The sequence below is a fragment of the Cornus florida genome, unplaced genomic scaffold, assembly GCF_030987335.1.
Source record: "Cornus florida cultivar Cherokee Brave unplaced genomic scaffold, ASM3098733v1 CherokeeBrave_3.0.0_Hap2_Chr10, whole genome shotgun sequence".
In the NCBI taxonomy this organism is placed as follows: Eukaryota; Viridiplantae; Streptophyta; class Magnoliopsida; order Cornales; family Cornaceae; genus Cornus; species Cornus florida.
Genome location: NW_026775580.1, coordinates 60,639,066 through 60,655,705, shown reverse-complemented (window position 1 = coordinate 60,655,705; position 16,640 = coordinate 60,639,066). Strand labels below are relative to the sequence as shown.

General features: G+C 33.5%; 2 protein-coding genes and 1 long non-coding RNA gene across 4 annotated transcripts; 1 reads left to right on the top strand and 2 right to left on the bottom strand.

Moving 5' to 3' along the window:
• Positions 1-2,942: 2,942 nt before the first annotated feature.
• Positions 2,943-5,721, bottom strand: LOC132276702 (protein DETOXIFICATION 27-like). Of its 2 annotated transcripts, XM_059778273.1 has the most exons (4): positions 4,987-5,721; positions 4,600-4,656; positions 3,454-3,520; positions 2,943-3,272 (listed from the first exon to the last, which is right to left on the bottom strand). In XM_059778273.1, the coding sequence occupies exons 1-4, from the start codon at positions 5,463-5,465 to the stop codon at positions 3,228-3,230; spliced, it is 648 nt and encodes a 215-aa protein (XP_059634256.1). In that variant the 5' UTR covers positions 5,466-5,721; the 3' UTR covers positions 2,943-3,227. The 2 variants fall into 2 exon arrangements, with proteins under 2 accessions (XP_059634256.1, XP_059634255.1); XM_059778272.1 differs by having other exon boundaries at positions 2,943-3,520.
• Positions 5,722-5,923: 202 nt separating this feature from the next.
• Positions 5,924-11,205, bottom strand: LOC132276700 (protein DETOXIFICATION 27-like). The gene is made up of 8 exons (XM_059778267.1): positions 10,712-11,205; positions 9,282-9,823; positions 8,725-8,811; positions 8,544-8,600; positions 6,755-6,993; positions 6,540-6,658; positions 6,252-6,341; positions 5,924-6,155 (listed from the first exon to the last, which is right to left on the bottom strand). Exons 1-8 carry the CDS (start codon positions 11,000-11,002, stop codon positions 6,093-6,095), a joined length of 1,488 nt encoding a protein of 495 aa, XP_059634250.1. The 5' UTR covers positions 11,003-11,205; the 3' UTR covers positions 5,924-6,092.
• Positions 11,206-14,288: 3,083 nt separating this feature from the next.
• LOC132279039 (uncharacterized) lies at positions 14,289-16,044 on the top strand. The gene is made up of 2 exons (XR_009471199.1): positions 14,289-14,623; positions 15,493-16,044. It is a non-coding gene; the product is annotated as an uncharacterized LOC132279039 (long non-coding RNA).
• The last annotated feature ends 596 nt before the right edge of the window (positions 16,045-16,640 follow it).

Sequence of the window (16,640 nt, the reverse complement as noted above, 5' to 3'; positions counted from 1 at the left end):
TATGCTTCGTGCTTGTGTGCTAGATTTTCGGGGCAGTTGGGAGGATCACATTCCATTGGTTGAGTTCGTTTATAATAATAGCTATCAGGCTAGTATCGGCATGGCACCATATGAGGCACTTTATGGTAGACCTTGTCGTTCACCTGTATGTTGGGCTGAGGTTGGTGATGGTAGTCTTTTGGGGCCAGAGTTGGTGCAAGAGACTACGGAGAAGGTTGCCATCATTCGAAATCGACTTCGCACAGCTCAGAGTCGACAAAAGAGTTATGCAGACCGACGTCGTCGTGCTTTGGAGTTTAGTGTAGGTGACTTGGTGTTCTTGAAAGTATCACCAATGAAGGGGGTTACGAGATTTGGTAGGAAGAAAGGGAAGTTAGCTCCTCGATTCATTGGACCTTTTGAGATCACAGAGAGGGTTGGAGTGGTGGCATATAGATTGGCTCTACCACCTAGACTATCAGCTGTTCACGATGTTTTCCATGTCTCTATGTTGAGGAGGTGCTTGAGGGATGAAACTCAGGTCATTGACTGCACAGAGGTCCAGATTTGCCCTAATACGACCTATGTTGAGACGCCTGTTCGCATTGTTGACAATATGGTGAAACAGTTGAGGTGGACAGAGATACCTCTGGTGAAGGTACAGAGGAATCATTAGGATGAGAGAGAGGCTACTTGGGAGCTAGAGTCAGAAATGAAGGGAAAGTACCCACATCTATTCGAATAAGGTACGCAAATTTCGAGGACGAAATTTCTTTCTAGGAGGGTAGAATGTAAGACCCGTGTAAAATACATATTTATATCATATATTTATTTACTTAATATAATTTAATGGTTATCTCTGATTTAATTTAAACGGGTGATTGTGATAAAGTTTGTTAAATAATTTAAATTTAAAAAAAAAAAACTAATTTATCTCACCAGACTCCCTATATCTCTATAACTCTCTAATACATTTTATTTATATATATATAAAAAAGAGATACTAGCACGATAACGGGAGAAGAAGGGACCAGAGAGAGTGATTTGACGTCGTGTTTTCCTGCAGTAGCCGGGGAAAGAACGGTAATCGGGAAGTCGCGTAGGAAGGAAGAATTAGTTATACCAGGCAAGTTAATCTTGCTTTGGACACTTATATATATTTGTAACTTTCTTTGTTAACTGTGCTGATTAATCACTATATGTGATGTTAAAGACAAATAGCATTTTAATGAGATGTTAGTTGAAAATAGATTGGCAGTTTCATGCGTAATTAATGAATTAACAGAATTTAGAAAATTAAATTTTTAGAATATTTAAACGTTGATTGTTGTTCTGTTTATGTTTGAGTATGGAATCAATGTGGCAATATTGTCGTTTAATTCATTATGGGTGATAGGCATGCATATGTGTATAGTATGTAATATATATATATATATATATATATATATATATATATAAATGAAAACCTGATAAGGAAGAAAGAAGGGACCTGTTATTGACAAAATTCTACATGCATTGAATGAATAGAATTTTTGAAGGAATATAATTCTACTCTGTAAACAGAATCAATAGTCATGAACTTAATTAATGTTAATATAGAATGTTGGGTCAATTAGATGTTGGAATGAAATAGTGGTTTTGATTAGATATGGGTTTACTTAATTGGGAAGGAAGAATTCAATTTTTGGGTTACTACATTGTCATTGTAGGGCTTGGTATGTGAGGAAGAGTCAAGCCCATGTTGAATTTAATGTTAGTCAACACTAGGCCCAATCTGGGAAGCTACATTCGGGCCCAACTGAATTAGAAGTATTTCTTTTAAAATTCTTTTTTCTTATTAGTTTTAACTTAGAATAATTAAGGAAAAATATTTTAAACATTTCAAAAATTATTATATTTTCCAGAATATTATATTTTTGCATAATGAATCTAGTTTTGTTTAAAATCCATATTTTAAATGTTATTGGGTAAGTTTACCAAATTAAACCTAAAAAAAATATTATTTCTCAACACTAAAAGGGAGAGTACGGAAAAACTATTAGGATATAAATTCTGAAATTTTGCAGGGTATTTTACCTAATGTTAGGCTATGTCCAGAAATTTTGTACTCTCACTAGTTGGATCTTTAGGGTTCCGGTTTCAAATTAAAATGATATTTGGGTGCATTACCTATTAATTTGAATTATTAATTAATGATATCTTTCATAATTCACTATAATTAATAATGATGAGTTTGGATTAGCCGGAGGGCAGTCAGGGACTGACCCTATGATGACTCTTGGGTATGGTCAGGGACCTACCTATTTGGGAGTGCACTACCCCATTTATTATGGCCATGGGTCTAATGAGCCCTTATTGTGTGGACGTGATAAGGGATCATCTGGGGAGTAGACGTACAATCCAGCCACAAGTGTGTTTTTGGTAGTCAGGGACTATACGATTCACACCATTTTATTGGACGGGAGCCCGGGGCTCATGTGAGATATGCCGATTTATTAAAAAATAAAAGATGGTTATTTATTAAGTTTATAATTAACTGGGTTATACACATTTGAATAATGAACTTATTTGAGTTGCTTATATATACAGGAATATAAGGTAAGATTAATTTGCTGAACGATGATTGTGTTTAGCATTTATTGCTGAGCTTGTGAGCTCACCCCATTATCACATTTCAGGTGCACGTTGAGTAGGAACGTGATGGGATTACATGATGGTGATGGATTTTGGCTTGTTTGTCGCATTTCTTGGTTTAGTTCAATTTTCGCATTGTAATAAGAATGACGATATTTTTTTTTGAGAGTTAGTTCATTTTGTCCAATTATCATGGATTATTTTTGACAAGATTGTTTGATATTATGGTTGTATGGATTTAATAAATTAGAGGGTAGTTTACATCTACTTTTTTATTTAATTATTTTTATTGTAAGGTTATGGTTGTGTAAAAAAAGTCATACCAAATCTTAATACGAGACAAGAGTTCATGTATTTAGGATTTTGGGGCGTGACAATATTTGTTCAGTGCCAACCCATCTAATCATGACAATAGTGCAACCTAACTGTAGATATCAATCCAAGGCTCCGAATGGTAAAAATGTTCCAATAATTTTTCGTGCTCGAAGGGAAGCAACAAAGAAGGTAGAAAATTATAATGGAAAAGGTTAGAATACTAGTTTTGTAAACAATTTTTGTGGTGAAAAACATGAAGTTTAGTCCCCAAACCACAAGGCCCGGTGTTCCTTGTGGTTTCAGACCATGGTCCTTTGAGCTCTTAGGTCCACACCTACTAGGACATTCACATAACCAATTTACTGTCACTTTGGTGTTGAGAAGAATTGTGATAGCTAAGAGGTATGCAAGCTTATCAACTGCTCTGAGGACGTCGCTGCTCTATGAGAGGATCAATGCAATCTTGTCATGGAAAATCATTATAAGTGCACAAAAGAAGACACCGATTATTGTGGACTGTGCCACGACCACTTTTGTTGCAAATTTTGCTCCCTTTCCGTTCCTTGCACGTAGCTCGTTGGCAACCCTTACTCTGTAAATATTTTCATAATAAATTCAGGAAACTATGGCTTGGTACATGGGAGTGTGAATCACCCAGAAAAATGTGACAAACGAAGCGATGAAACAAAGAATTTTGATGCATTCAACAAGTTATAAATACATTTTTGAAACGAATGGCAAAATTGCTAAAACAACTCATCCATTAATATGCAATATTATACGAGGGAAGGAGTGCAATACTATAAAAGCTTAAATTAATTGAATTTTTATTTAACAATATTGTAGTGTTGCTTAAAGTTTTCTATATTCACCACAATTTTATGGAGAAATTTTTTGAGTATCTTTTCCTAAAAGGAGTATATATATTAAACCTTTAAAAAGTACACTATAATAATTTCGGACAAGCTTAATTAATGGCCGGTCCTGGTTGATGAAGAGTCGTGACCTCAACAAAAGCCATGACGACAATATCAAACAAACTTATGAAGTAGAGACTTTGTAATTTAGTGACCAAAATTAAAGATAATTATTAAATGATTAGGCTGCTTTAAAGCAACAAATGTGACCAATGATTTCACATAAAGGCACCTTCGCCATAATTTTATACATGCTTTAATACATGTTTATGCAGAGGCCAGGGCTGAATTTGTGGGATCTTTGTTTTTTCTATATATTAGAAATTCCTTTTATTATGAGAAAAATTCATACAAATTTAGACGGAAATTTTCCACCAAATCCAAATTAGTCACTGAAACTAAAAAAAAAAAATTTCTTGGATTAGGACCTTTAAAGTTCCCTGTTTTTCTTTTCTGGTTTTTTCAAGTCATGTTAAACCTTAGGAAAAATGAATACTATCCCTTTAATATTGGTAGTCCATAGAGTCGCATCCTGCACCTGATTGTGCATTACTACCATTTGCCGGGGAACCACAGCATGCCGGAAGGGAAGAAAAAAGATGTCATATTTTAGGGTTTAATAAAAAAAGTTAAATGTTCTTCGTGAACTTAAAACACCATTTATGCTAAGCTGGCTTCATTAACATGCATATGGCTAATAATTGTGAATAAACCAGTTACAATATCATAACAAGAGAGGGTCAAATAACAATACCCGGCTGCAGCAAAGAAGGAAAGAGGAATCATCATTTTCCAGCCATTAATCGCCATACTGCCACATCATAGTCAATCACACCAACTGATTAGTACCTGATGGTATTAATCATAAGAAATTCACATACCACACAGATAATGCATCCACAGTTATTGTAGCATTCTTCAAGTCATCAATATCAATATTCTATCGTACCAATTCTCCAAGCTGCATAAACATTATACACAAAGGCAGGGGCACACATATATGAGTGATGATAAGGGGTCCGAAAGTCGGACAACTCCGACTGATTAGTTGTGATACGCCCTCAACTTACATCAAATCAGTCGGAGTTGTTTGAATAACGAAATCTAAAAGATTTTCCTATATAAAGAGAAAGGGAAATACCAAAGCATGACTCCCGGCGCAGTAGAGAGCTTGAAAAATTCCCATAGGCCAGAGAAGGCTTGCATGGAAAAACCAGTCCAAGTTTGGGGACACCCACCCCACACTGTATACCCCAAAAGGCCAAGAACGAAAACCCACCAAGACACATCCAAAGCAACAGCTGTTCCAACCAACCCAAGCTTAAACTGATATACAAAAAGCCAACTGATAGTCACATGAACCACAAGAGCCGCCAAGGAGGCCCATGCTAGGACCGCTGTCTTAAGCTGGCTCTGCAAGAACCTCTGTAGTGAGCATTGAAATACAAAGCTGAAGTGCATTGGAATGAACCAAAGCGCCAGCATCCCCGATTGCTCCGCCACTTTATCAGGCTGTCCCATGAGCTTCAGTATTGGGATTGCGTATACGTATAGGGGCAATAACAAGAACGAACACAAGAATAGAACAATCCATGATCTCTGCATATATACTCCCAACATGTGGTACCTCTTGGCCCCAACTGCCTGCCCACATAGAGTCTCCAACGCACTTGCCAATTTGGAATTAATGAATGCAATATATATATATATATATGTATTTTATAATTATCGTTTGAGTTTTCAAAAAAAATCCAATTTGGTAACATGCACATTTAAATTTAAAGTCACAATGATTTAATATTAAAAAGAAACAATATAATTAAAAAGTTATAATATTACAAAAGGGTAGCTAATATGAGTGCATAGGAAATACTTGTGTTGTGCGCACACAAGCTAATTAAGAATGCCCACAAAATCATTCTCAAATAGATATGCCATTATGTAGAATCAAAAACTTGAAAGAAAAAAAAATTTTATTTTGATTTTAATAATTTTGACATAATTTCAAAACAAATAACCGAATGTGAAACTTATATATATAATCTCAATTTCAAAAAAGAAAAAAAGAAAAAAAAAACTATAATCAATCAAAATTATGAACTATTTTTTATTTTCCAATAACATGAGAACAGATAAAAACCTTTAGAAATCAATGTTAACCGAAAAAAAAAAAAAAAACCTGTAATATATTATAATATAATGAAAAAAGAGACACTTCAAAATGTGGTAGACCCGAGTACATTTTGCTTATGATTGATTATCTGGATCAGGAGTCGACCACTTTTGGACATGCTTGGTAGCTTTATCCGCCTGCAAATCCACCATTTTAGAAGAATTACATAGTTCATATTAGCATATATGACTTTGAACAAAGGTCATAAAAGTGAAATTTTTGTTAATTTGTACCTCTTTTTCCCAATCACACCGTATTGTTATGATGGCCAATATTATTGTTTGCACAGCAGTTCCGCCAAATATCATCCCACCCCAAATACCCTGATTGCAAAAAATTATAAACACTTAAAAAAAAAAAATTTTAAAAAGTTGAATCAACATTTTGAAATTGGAGTTGGCCGGAGAAAATTTATTTCAAAGTTTGAAGTAAATTTCCTTTTAATGCCAATTTCAATGAGCCAATTTAGTACTTCCGAAAATGACCAGTGCAATGCTCTTCCTAGCAAGAACCGAACTTACCTGAACACCAAAGTCGAAAACCCACCCCATAACACAACCAAGAGGAACCCCAATAAGGTAGTAGCAACCCAGATTTATGTATGCAACCCATGCCTGCCATCCGGATCCCACGGCCACCCCTGTAACAGTTGGCAAACTAGTCTAATAATTTGTATCAAAATGTTAAATGCTATACATTTTTCAATCACCAAATTAGGAATTGTCGAATTGATCACCTGAAAGAATTGGTTGAACACTGTTGAGGAGAATAGTGAAGGCTAAGAGGTAAGAGAGCTCGTCGACTGCTTCAAGAACATCGGTACTCGACGTGAAGATGTACCCGATTTTGTCATGCAATATCATAATTAGAGCACAAAAGAAGATGCCGACAACTGTGGAGTTCACCACCGAGACCTTTGTTGCAAATTTAGCTCCCTTTCCATTCCCCGCACCTAGTTCATTGGCCACCCTTACTCTGCAAATTGTGCACAAAACAATAGATTTTAGATATGCAACAATAAGACAAAAATGTCAAATTTATACCAAGTTCCCTCGACAAGGCAAGAATTAAAAAAAGTTAGTATCTGAACAACGCATACTTAATTCACAAAACTGGTTTGAGTACCATTGTGTTAATACTTTTTTATTATTATTATTTATAATCGGGGTGTTTAGGGCTTTATCCCTACTAATCCACCCCCACAAGGATTGAGTAAAACTCGGATTATATCCGTGAGCATGACGCTTAAGGAATTGTTTGCACTTAGGAGGAATCGATCATGAGACTTGATGTTTCGTGAGGCACCATGACACAAGTCTTTTCCAACTAAGTTAACCCTATGAAATTCTATTAGCACATCTTTACTGTCGGATTAAAATAAAATTTATTTTAACCAAGTGCTTCGTTAAGACAGGGTTGCTTTTTTTTTTTTTTTTAAGTTGGCATGAGTGTGCTACATGTTGATGATATAAATACATATTGTGTGTGAATTTTAAGTGAGGTATTTGTAAAATACTGAATGTTTTAAATATTTTTTGAATAAACGTTTATGATAAGTGAAATCAATGTCAATTAAAATTTTAACTCATTTTCGACGCCATTGATTGTGTTATTAAAGAAATAAACACTAAATCAATTCAAAAGTAAACGCTGAATTAGTATATCAAATAACACCAAATTTACATAAGATCGAGAGTCTGTTATAATGATATACTTGTTGTAATTTTTACATTTTCTAACAACTTGTTTTAAAGAAAAATATTTTAATTTAGTGGCTCCAAAATTTTAAAAAGATCTCCAATTAATTCATCAACAATGTGGATAAGAATGGTCCACTGAATGGTGGTTAATACATTTACGTGCTTGTCTTAAAGTCATTCGAGAAAGCACTAACCAAGAATTAACTTTATATACAATAGTGTACCTACCATTCTTAACAATGAAAATATCCCAAAGTTAGCTGCGTTCCCATGCAAAACACATGAATGTATATATATTTATATTTATACCAAGTTTCTTAATATAGATTTTTAACGTTACAGAAAATTTAAGATAAAATGATCAATTAACCAAGAAGAACGTACTTCATGGTCATTAATTGAAAAAAAATGAGGAGGGAACGTATTATATTTTGATTTTGTAAATTTTCAAAGGTATGACCTAAAAGAGATTAAGTTAAGGTTCCTTTTATTTTGATTCATAGCAATGCAAATTAATCTCACTTGGACTTTGTACTTCATGAAACATAGGATTAAGGTTTGATCCGCCTTCAGCGTAAACAATATCTTGGGGTCACTCATACGGGTGAAAATCCAAATTTTATCTTATTCGTGTAGAGGGACGCTTTGTACGATGATTCAAGAATTAGTTGGGACAAAGCCCTAAATATTGCCAATGGAGACCAAATTATTATTATTATTATTATTTTGGGGGTCTGTAGAGTGAAAGATAAATTGCAGACATCAACATAAAAATTTCACAAAGGAAATAGTAAGATAAATAATAAAAAGATAAAAGAACAGTACCCGGTTGCAGCAAAGAAAGCAAGAGGAATCATCATTTCCCACCCATTAATATTCATGCTGCCAAATTATATTAAAACACGTAAACAAAGTTAAAATAATATTTTAAAATTATATATGTATTTTTTGTCTAATACTACCACAGAAATGGCAGTGAAATATATTAAAGAAAATATAATATTACCAGACGGATAATGAGTCCACAGCAAGTGTGGCATCCGGTAGGTACCCAGTTATTAAAATCAATATTCGGTAGTACCAATTCTCCAAGCTGCAATAATAACGTCAAATTAAATTCAATTCTTTAAAACAATCGTATAATTACATGTACAACCAATTCTTTGATATTGACATGGTCTCACTTTAATTAATTGTAAGTTTGTTTTTTCACTAACAACAAGTCAATGCGTGCATCATGGTTGTATATGAGAATTGATTTATTGAAATGGAACCTGTATAAACTTAAATCACTCAGTTTTACCCTCATCCCATTTTACCCTCATATATATAATGGAACTCATATCATATGTCGTAAAGCACTCAACTTTATACAATACTATGCACAAAGTAAGGATGGAGATTACACCATATGGTCCTCACTGACAAAGTGGTCTCACCTTTAGTGGGTGGGCAATGTCTACCCTCCCCTGTGTACAGTCTCATCATCTAAATTATGGGTTTTATGTGTTTATAGAGATTTTCCATATATGTATAGATGGTTAGAGAGAACCTAGTACATACCAAAGCATGACACCGGAGGCAGTAGAGAGTTTGACAAACTCCCATAGGCCAGAAAAGGCTTGCATTGAGAAACCAGTCCAAGTTTGAGGACACCCACCAAGCAGAGTGTACGCCAACAGCCCAAAGAACAAGAGCCACCAGGCAATATCCAATGTCACAGCCACCCCCACAATCCCAAACCCAAACTGATACACAACGAGCCAGCTGACGATCACATGAAGCACGAAAACCGTCATCGAAACCCAGGCCAGGATGTTAGCCTTGATCTGGCTCTGCAAGAATCTCTGAATTGGGAACAGAAATGCAAAACTGAAGTGCAATGGAATCAACCACAATGCCACCTCCCCGGACTGCTCGGCCACCGCGTCCGTCTGCCCTAGCAGCTTCAGAAGAGGGGTTGCGAACGCGTAGAGTGGCAGTAACAAGAAACAACACAAGAAGAGAACAATCCAAGACCTTTGCATATATATACCCAACATGTGGTACCTTTTTGCCCCAAAAGCTTGCCCACACAGTGTTTCTAATGCACTTGCCATTCCTAACTGGTTCACACAGGCCCATAATTAATGTTAGTTCAGAAAACAATACATAAAATTTAATGTATCCTCCGTCCCTTGGAGGAAGCCAAAAATTTATTTTAGGGGGCATAATGAACATGATCAAGTTTTATTTTTTATTTTATTTTTTTTAAACACAGAAGTGCAGTAATCAAAATTTAAATACTATGTCATTGTTCTTAAAATAAAAAATAAAAAAATAGAGTCCTGCTACAAAAGAATGAAAACACTTTTTGCATCAAGCCAAATCAAGACTCTTGTCAACTTTTCAAAAGAATAGAAATACGTTTTTAGATATGCATATCAAGTAGGTTGTGTAGTGTATCTATATCATTTTTCATATAAAAACAAAAAAAAAACAAAAAAACAAAAATAATCCCGTGTGTGTGTCATTTTGGTATTTGAAGTTTTGAAAACGCAAGACAATAATAGAAATATTGCATTTATTTTATTTGGACTTTTTAAATAGGCAATTAATTTGGGTATCTAACAATAAATAATAATAGAGTGAAATTTAAAGAACAAGACAAAAAAATAAAGAATTAGAAAGAGAGAAAAAAGCTACTCCATATACATCATATATGATGTAAGAATTTTTATTAAAAAATTTAAGACAAAAAAAAAAAAAAAAAAAAAAAATTAGAGAACTTTGAAGAAAAAAATTAAGGTTTGATTGAAGAAAGGGAATGATTTTTTTTTTTAAGGTATTAAAGAAACTGTGATTTTTATAAATGGATAGATGGTCGTTTTGCAAGTTTTTTTTTTTATAAATGGATAGATGGTCGTTTTGCAATTTTTTTTTTTAAATACATAGAATAATTTTTTTTAAAAATTATTTATATTAATATTGAAGAGAAGGAAATAGAAAGGTACCAGTAGGCCAAAATTGAAGCCGACAATGACGGTGTTGGCGATGGAAAAGGAAGCAAGTTCAAGCTCACCAAGGTGGCCAGCGACGGCTACAGAGACGATGTTCATTGAATAGGTGGCTACCCTGTTGAAGATGGAGGGACCCACTATTTGCCATAGCTTCTTTGATTCAATCCACACCCTTGTTTTCAAGTCTTTCTTCTCTTGATCATCGTCAACTACTAGACCGTTTGATGGTGAATTATGTAATAACAAGCTCTGATTTAGTTCCTCATCACGTTTAACTCCCGCCATCACGAATGTAAACTAACTTACCAAGCAAAGACCAAGTGTGCGTGTATTATATATATATATATATAGAGAGAGAGAGAGAGAGAGAGAGAGAGAGAGAGAGAGAGAGAGGAGGAGCTAGAGAGAGAGAGAGAGGAGAAGAAACATTGGCCGTGTAAGTGTCCACCAAACAGCTAGGTTTGGTAACTAGGAGTGGGGATTGAGAAGCAAAGTTTGCTAAGGATTCTTGCGATCATCACATCCATCCATTTGTCTGACTACTTTTGTTCGTTTGATTCTCCTCTTTAATCTCACCACATTAATGAGGATAGACTGACTTTATTTATTTATCCCATATTAGTAATTTTTTTTTTTTTTTTTTTTTTTTTTTTTTACGTGCCTCAAATTAATTATCCTTTTTGAAAACTCAAAGTATTTTTTCATTATATTTTCATCATTGTCTTTTATTTTTTAAAAAAAATTTCAAAATTTATAACTATATATATTTAAATTAAAAAGGGCAATTTGATAATTTTAAAAGAGGACAATGCATTAATTGCATGTCCCTTTAAAAACTCTAATTTCTAAACATGAACTTCTATTTAGAGATAGAGGGAATAATTACGAATTACTCCCTCCGTCCCAATATAAGTGTCACTTATGGGAAGTAGTAATTTTTAAGGGAACATGAGGGACTATGTATTGTCTGCCTGGAAAATTACTATGTTACCCTTTTAAGTTTTAAATATTGAAGTTTGAAATTTAAACTCAAAGAAGAATGATGTGAAACATATTGTTTGAAAAAGGAAAGTGGATACTTATTTTGAGACGGACAAAAAAGGAAAGCATGACACTTATTTTGGGACGGAGGGAGTATTAATTTGTGCATTTGTCTAGTCCATAAAATTTTATAGGATTTCTCAAAGTAATTATCCAATTGAAAAATTAGGCAAAATAATAGTGATCATTTTATTATTGTCTTTTAAGGGGTTTTCAAATATATATATATATATATATATATTTCATGGTAATATACATACTTAAATTTAAAAAGATAATTTGATAATTTCAAAATAGAACAATACACTTGTTGCATGTTACATTAAAAACCTCTAATACCAAACATGAACAACTAATTGATAAAGTTTTTGACATTAAAAGTAGTTATTTAATTTTAAGTTTTTTAAAAAATTTAAACAAAGGCACTCTCAATATTGACCTTACAAAACTCGAGCACCCTCAAAAAAAAAAAAAATTAATAATTCTCAATGTGTATTTGGTGCATGCTTGTGGGATGACAAATTATATATATTTAGTGATAAATTATAAGGTGTTTTAAGAACCGACCAATACTATAGTAAAAATAATAATATTATACCATAGGAACTTCCCCCTCAAAAAGGTTGTTGTGGTCAAAGGGAGGATACTATCTTTCTTGAATAGATATTATTGAGCTAATTAAGTGAAAGCCACCTATTTTAAGTAGCAGAACTAAATTGTGAGTTGGTCTCTTAATTGGGTTTAGTAGTGAAAAAAAAAATACTTCATTTGTTTCAAAAAAAAAATGTCCTGCTGTGTTGTATTTTGTTCAAATTGTGAGTCACAATTTCTCTAATATGATATTTAATTTGGGACGAAAATAGTAAAAATTAACAAATTTAAGTGTGTTGTATCTTGTCCAAAGTACTAATATTTATGAATGAAAGTGACTACTACTGTCTAGTATAGAGCTTCCGTGTGCAGCAAAAGTACGTAAGAGACATAGAATTAGGCAATTCGGATTTAAAGAATGAAAAATCGAATCAAATCAAAATGCAGAAGGTTGATGATCCGCTGACCATTTGTTGGAAGTTCTCTATCCAAGAATGTTAGTTACAGTAATGGGGATAAGGACTTTTGTTGTACGATAATGTTTCAATTGGACTGGTAGAATATATATAATGTTCACATTATATATATATATATATATATTTGCTCAGTCACTGTCATATTCTTGTCTAGTGTCTTCAATATATCTTTTAATTAGAAGACCTAAATAATAAATAATAATAAAAAGGGTGCAAGAGGGTGGTTGAGGTTGGTACGTACGTGTCCAGTTCGGTTCATATATTGTATACACCACCCATTAAGATGTGAAAAGGGTACATTTCAATGTGATATCCATTATTATCACACATGGATACCAACCTAGCAGTGAATGCAGTTGGGTTCATACATTGTATATACACCACTCATTAAGATATGTAAAAAGTATATTTTACTGTGATATTCATATATTATATATACCAACCTAGCAGTTAATAAAGTTATGTTCATATATTGTTTGAGATATGTAAACCTTGTCATTGAATCTATTCTAGCCTAGATGCTCTTAGAAAAAGTACTTGAGTATTCGAGTCCCCTTAATATATATATATATATATAGGACTTGTTTGACAAATATTTTCGTTTTGAGTTTTGAGTAACATTGTAACAGGGACTATATTGAAGCAAATCATTGAAACGCGTTCAGTGCTTTTTATTGCGCTTCAATAGTATCGCGTATTTTAATTAGCGATTTTGTTTCTCTATCATATAATACATTTTTACTAAATATGTTTTAATATTTTTGTTTTTAAAAATTTTGTAACAATTTTTATATATGCTGCCAAACATACTTTAAATCAATGTTAACATATTTTACAACAAAATCTTTGTTTTTATTTTGAATGAAAACTTAAACATAGAATGAAAACCGTCATGAAAAACAGGCGTATTGTGTTAATTTGCTTGAATTTTAAGAAATATATAGGGACAAGTGCAGAAAATACCCTTATAGTATACTTTGCGTAGCACTTTTACCCCCTATTTGAAAAAGTATGTAAAAAACACCCCTAATCTTTTCACATTGTGCAGAAATACCTCATGACATAAATTAGTGTTGTAATACCTGTTTTACCTTTTTACTCTTCCTAAAATTGTAGTGATTCCAATTTTTACCATTTTTCAATTTTTGGAGTTTTCTGATTTTTCGAGATCATTTTCATCTTTTTGTCGTTTTTTGTACCGGACACTACAAAGTGTGCCGGTCGTGTCCGAGAGTTGTTTGGGGTATTTCATTGAGTTCATAACTCTTTGAAATGTTAGAGTGATTATTTTTGTATTTTTAGCTTTTCGGGCCGAACGGTCCCGTGTGGGACACCCGCTACTGAAATTTTTACATCCGGAGATTTTGGTGGGATCCATTTGCATCATAATCATTTTAATTAATGTGTTACATGTAACTATTTTATAGTTGATGCATATGTATGTATTTGTGGTGTAAATTGATAAAGAAAAGAAAAATAAAAATAAAATACTTTTGGTGAGACCCACATAATTTTTATTAAGTGGTTATGAGACCACATTTTGATCTCATTTTCTCTATTCCTTCTCTCACTCCCGCAAGTCTCTCTCTCCCATTCTAGACTCTTCTGTTTTTTTCTTTTTCTTGGCTTCAAGATGCAATTCTTGATTACTCCTTCAATATTTGAAAATTTTGGAAGCCGTTTGCGGCAAATTGAAGCTCACGACGAGATCTATAAGTTGATCGAAGCGATTTCTAGTTTGGTGCATTCTAAGAGATTTGGGATCTAGGGCACAAATTGGGGCTTTTCCTCATTTAAGGTAAGGGTGTTCTAATACATGATTTCTTATACTTTTATGAGTTAATTCTTTATAAATTGTTAAATTGCATGCTTAATTAGCTAAGTTCTTTCAAGTTGTTTAAATATTACATTTGGAAGATGTGTTTATGTGAAAATTGATATAATGTGTATAAACATGCCTATGTGAAATGGAATTTGTGTTTTATATGCTTAATTAACTTGAATCCTTGCAAAATTACTTATGTGTTGTATATATGTTGAAGGGAAACATGATTACCTATTTTAGAGATTTAGATTGCAAAGTGTGTGTGAAATTCCATGGTTGAATTCATAATGAGAAGCATAGAGCATTCATGCATTCATTGGGAAAGGAAAAAAAAGGAAAAATGTTTTGAAAGCAAATGAAACTATTTTAGGGAAATGACTTTGAAAGATGTTTGTGAAAACCGGACGCCTAGGAGGCGCCTAGTGATCCGTGTTGTTAGTGTAGTCTAGAAGGGAGTATGGTTGAACTAACTAGGCCGGATGTGACGCCTTAGAGGTGCCTTGTGGTCGTGGATAGTTAGTCAACCCTCCATTCGTGACGCCTTAGAGGTGCCTTGGGTCGGATTACACTAACGGTTTGGATGTTGAAACGCAAATGTTTCGGAAATGGGGAGCGACATGAGCATGGCATTGCATTTCATCGGCATACATGGCATATTTGTGACTTGGATAACATTTGTGTTTACACTGGATATTGTGGTTATGGTTTGCATCCCCAGTATAGTATGATCCCGTTCTGTTGCTTTCTATTCTATACGTGGATTCACAGGGTCATAAGAAGCGTGTCTTAGATACTTCCGACTGAGCTTTATGCTCACCCCTTTATTATCTAACATTTTTCAGGATACGGAAAAGAAGTAGCGGATGACAATCCACCCCGGCCTTAGCTTGGAGTAGGAAAATGTCTCTTATTGCTATCTTTTGTATTTGAGCTTAATTTTGTATAATGTTGACTCAAAATGTATTATTTTGCAATATGTGATGTGTTGACCTTAAGGATTCCATCCAAGGACAATCTAGAGGTTTTGATGATAACAAACCATTAATGATGTTTAAGGACTAATGTTTACATTAAGTGTTATATAGATTATTCACATTCAAAAGATGACCTCAATGAAGAGCACGAAAGATCATTCCAAGTATTCCATTACTCAAGATCACATCTATGGATAACAAAGGAGACAAAGAAGACATGAAGTTGCAAGGAACCAAATGTAAAGTCCATCCAAAGACAACTTGGACATCAATGATCAAGAATGCAACTTAAAGAAAGGAAGAAAGCAAGAATACCTCAAAGCCTAAAAGATCATGAACAAAGCTTGAAAAAAGGGGTAGATAGCTTGGTGAGTTTAACTTAAATTGTAAAGTTATTTTTGAAGTAACTTCATTTGAAAACTCATCTCTATAGGACCATGCATATCATATCATCATTCATATGCTCCTATATCCATTAGTAATAGACTATGCACTTCATTCATATATAACTGCACATGGAGTCTTTGCTAACGAGTGAGTTAGTTCAAGCTTGCATAAGCTTTGAAAGAACTCATCACTTGTGCTATAAATGGTAAGACCATGTACTTTATCATATAATTCATATTGGTCAACAACTAAGGCATGAGAAGCCTTCATTACCATGAGTTGGTAATGAACATTAAGACCCCAGAATGCGCGTCATGAAAAACTGTGTTTTTGGCTAAGTGTGAAAAATAGATTTTTGAAATGATGATTATTTCAAAATAATTTTTCCCGGTAATAACTCTTTATACTTCAACTAGCCTAACCTGATTTTATCAGAATTTTTGACCAAGTCTACATTGGTCTACACAAGGATTCATTTTTACCAAAACAGTTAGAAATCCAAATTTGTACTAAAACTGAATTTCTACATTTTGATTTAGTTGGATTTCAATTTTCTAGTATTTTTTATTGAATCCAAATGGGGGGTACTTCCTTATTTTCATTGTAAACTTAAAGTAAATGGACATTTA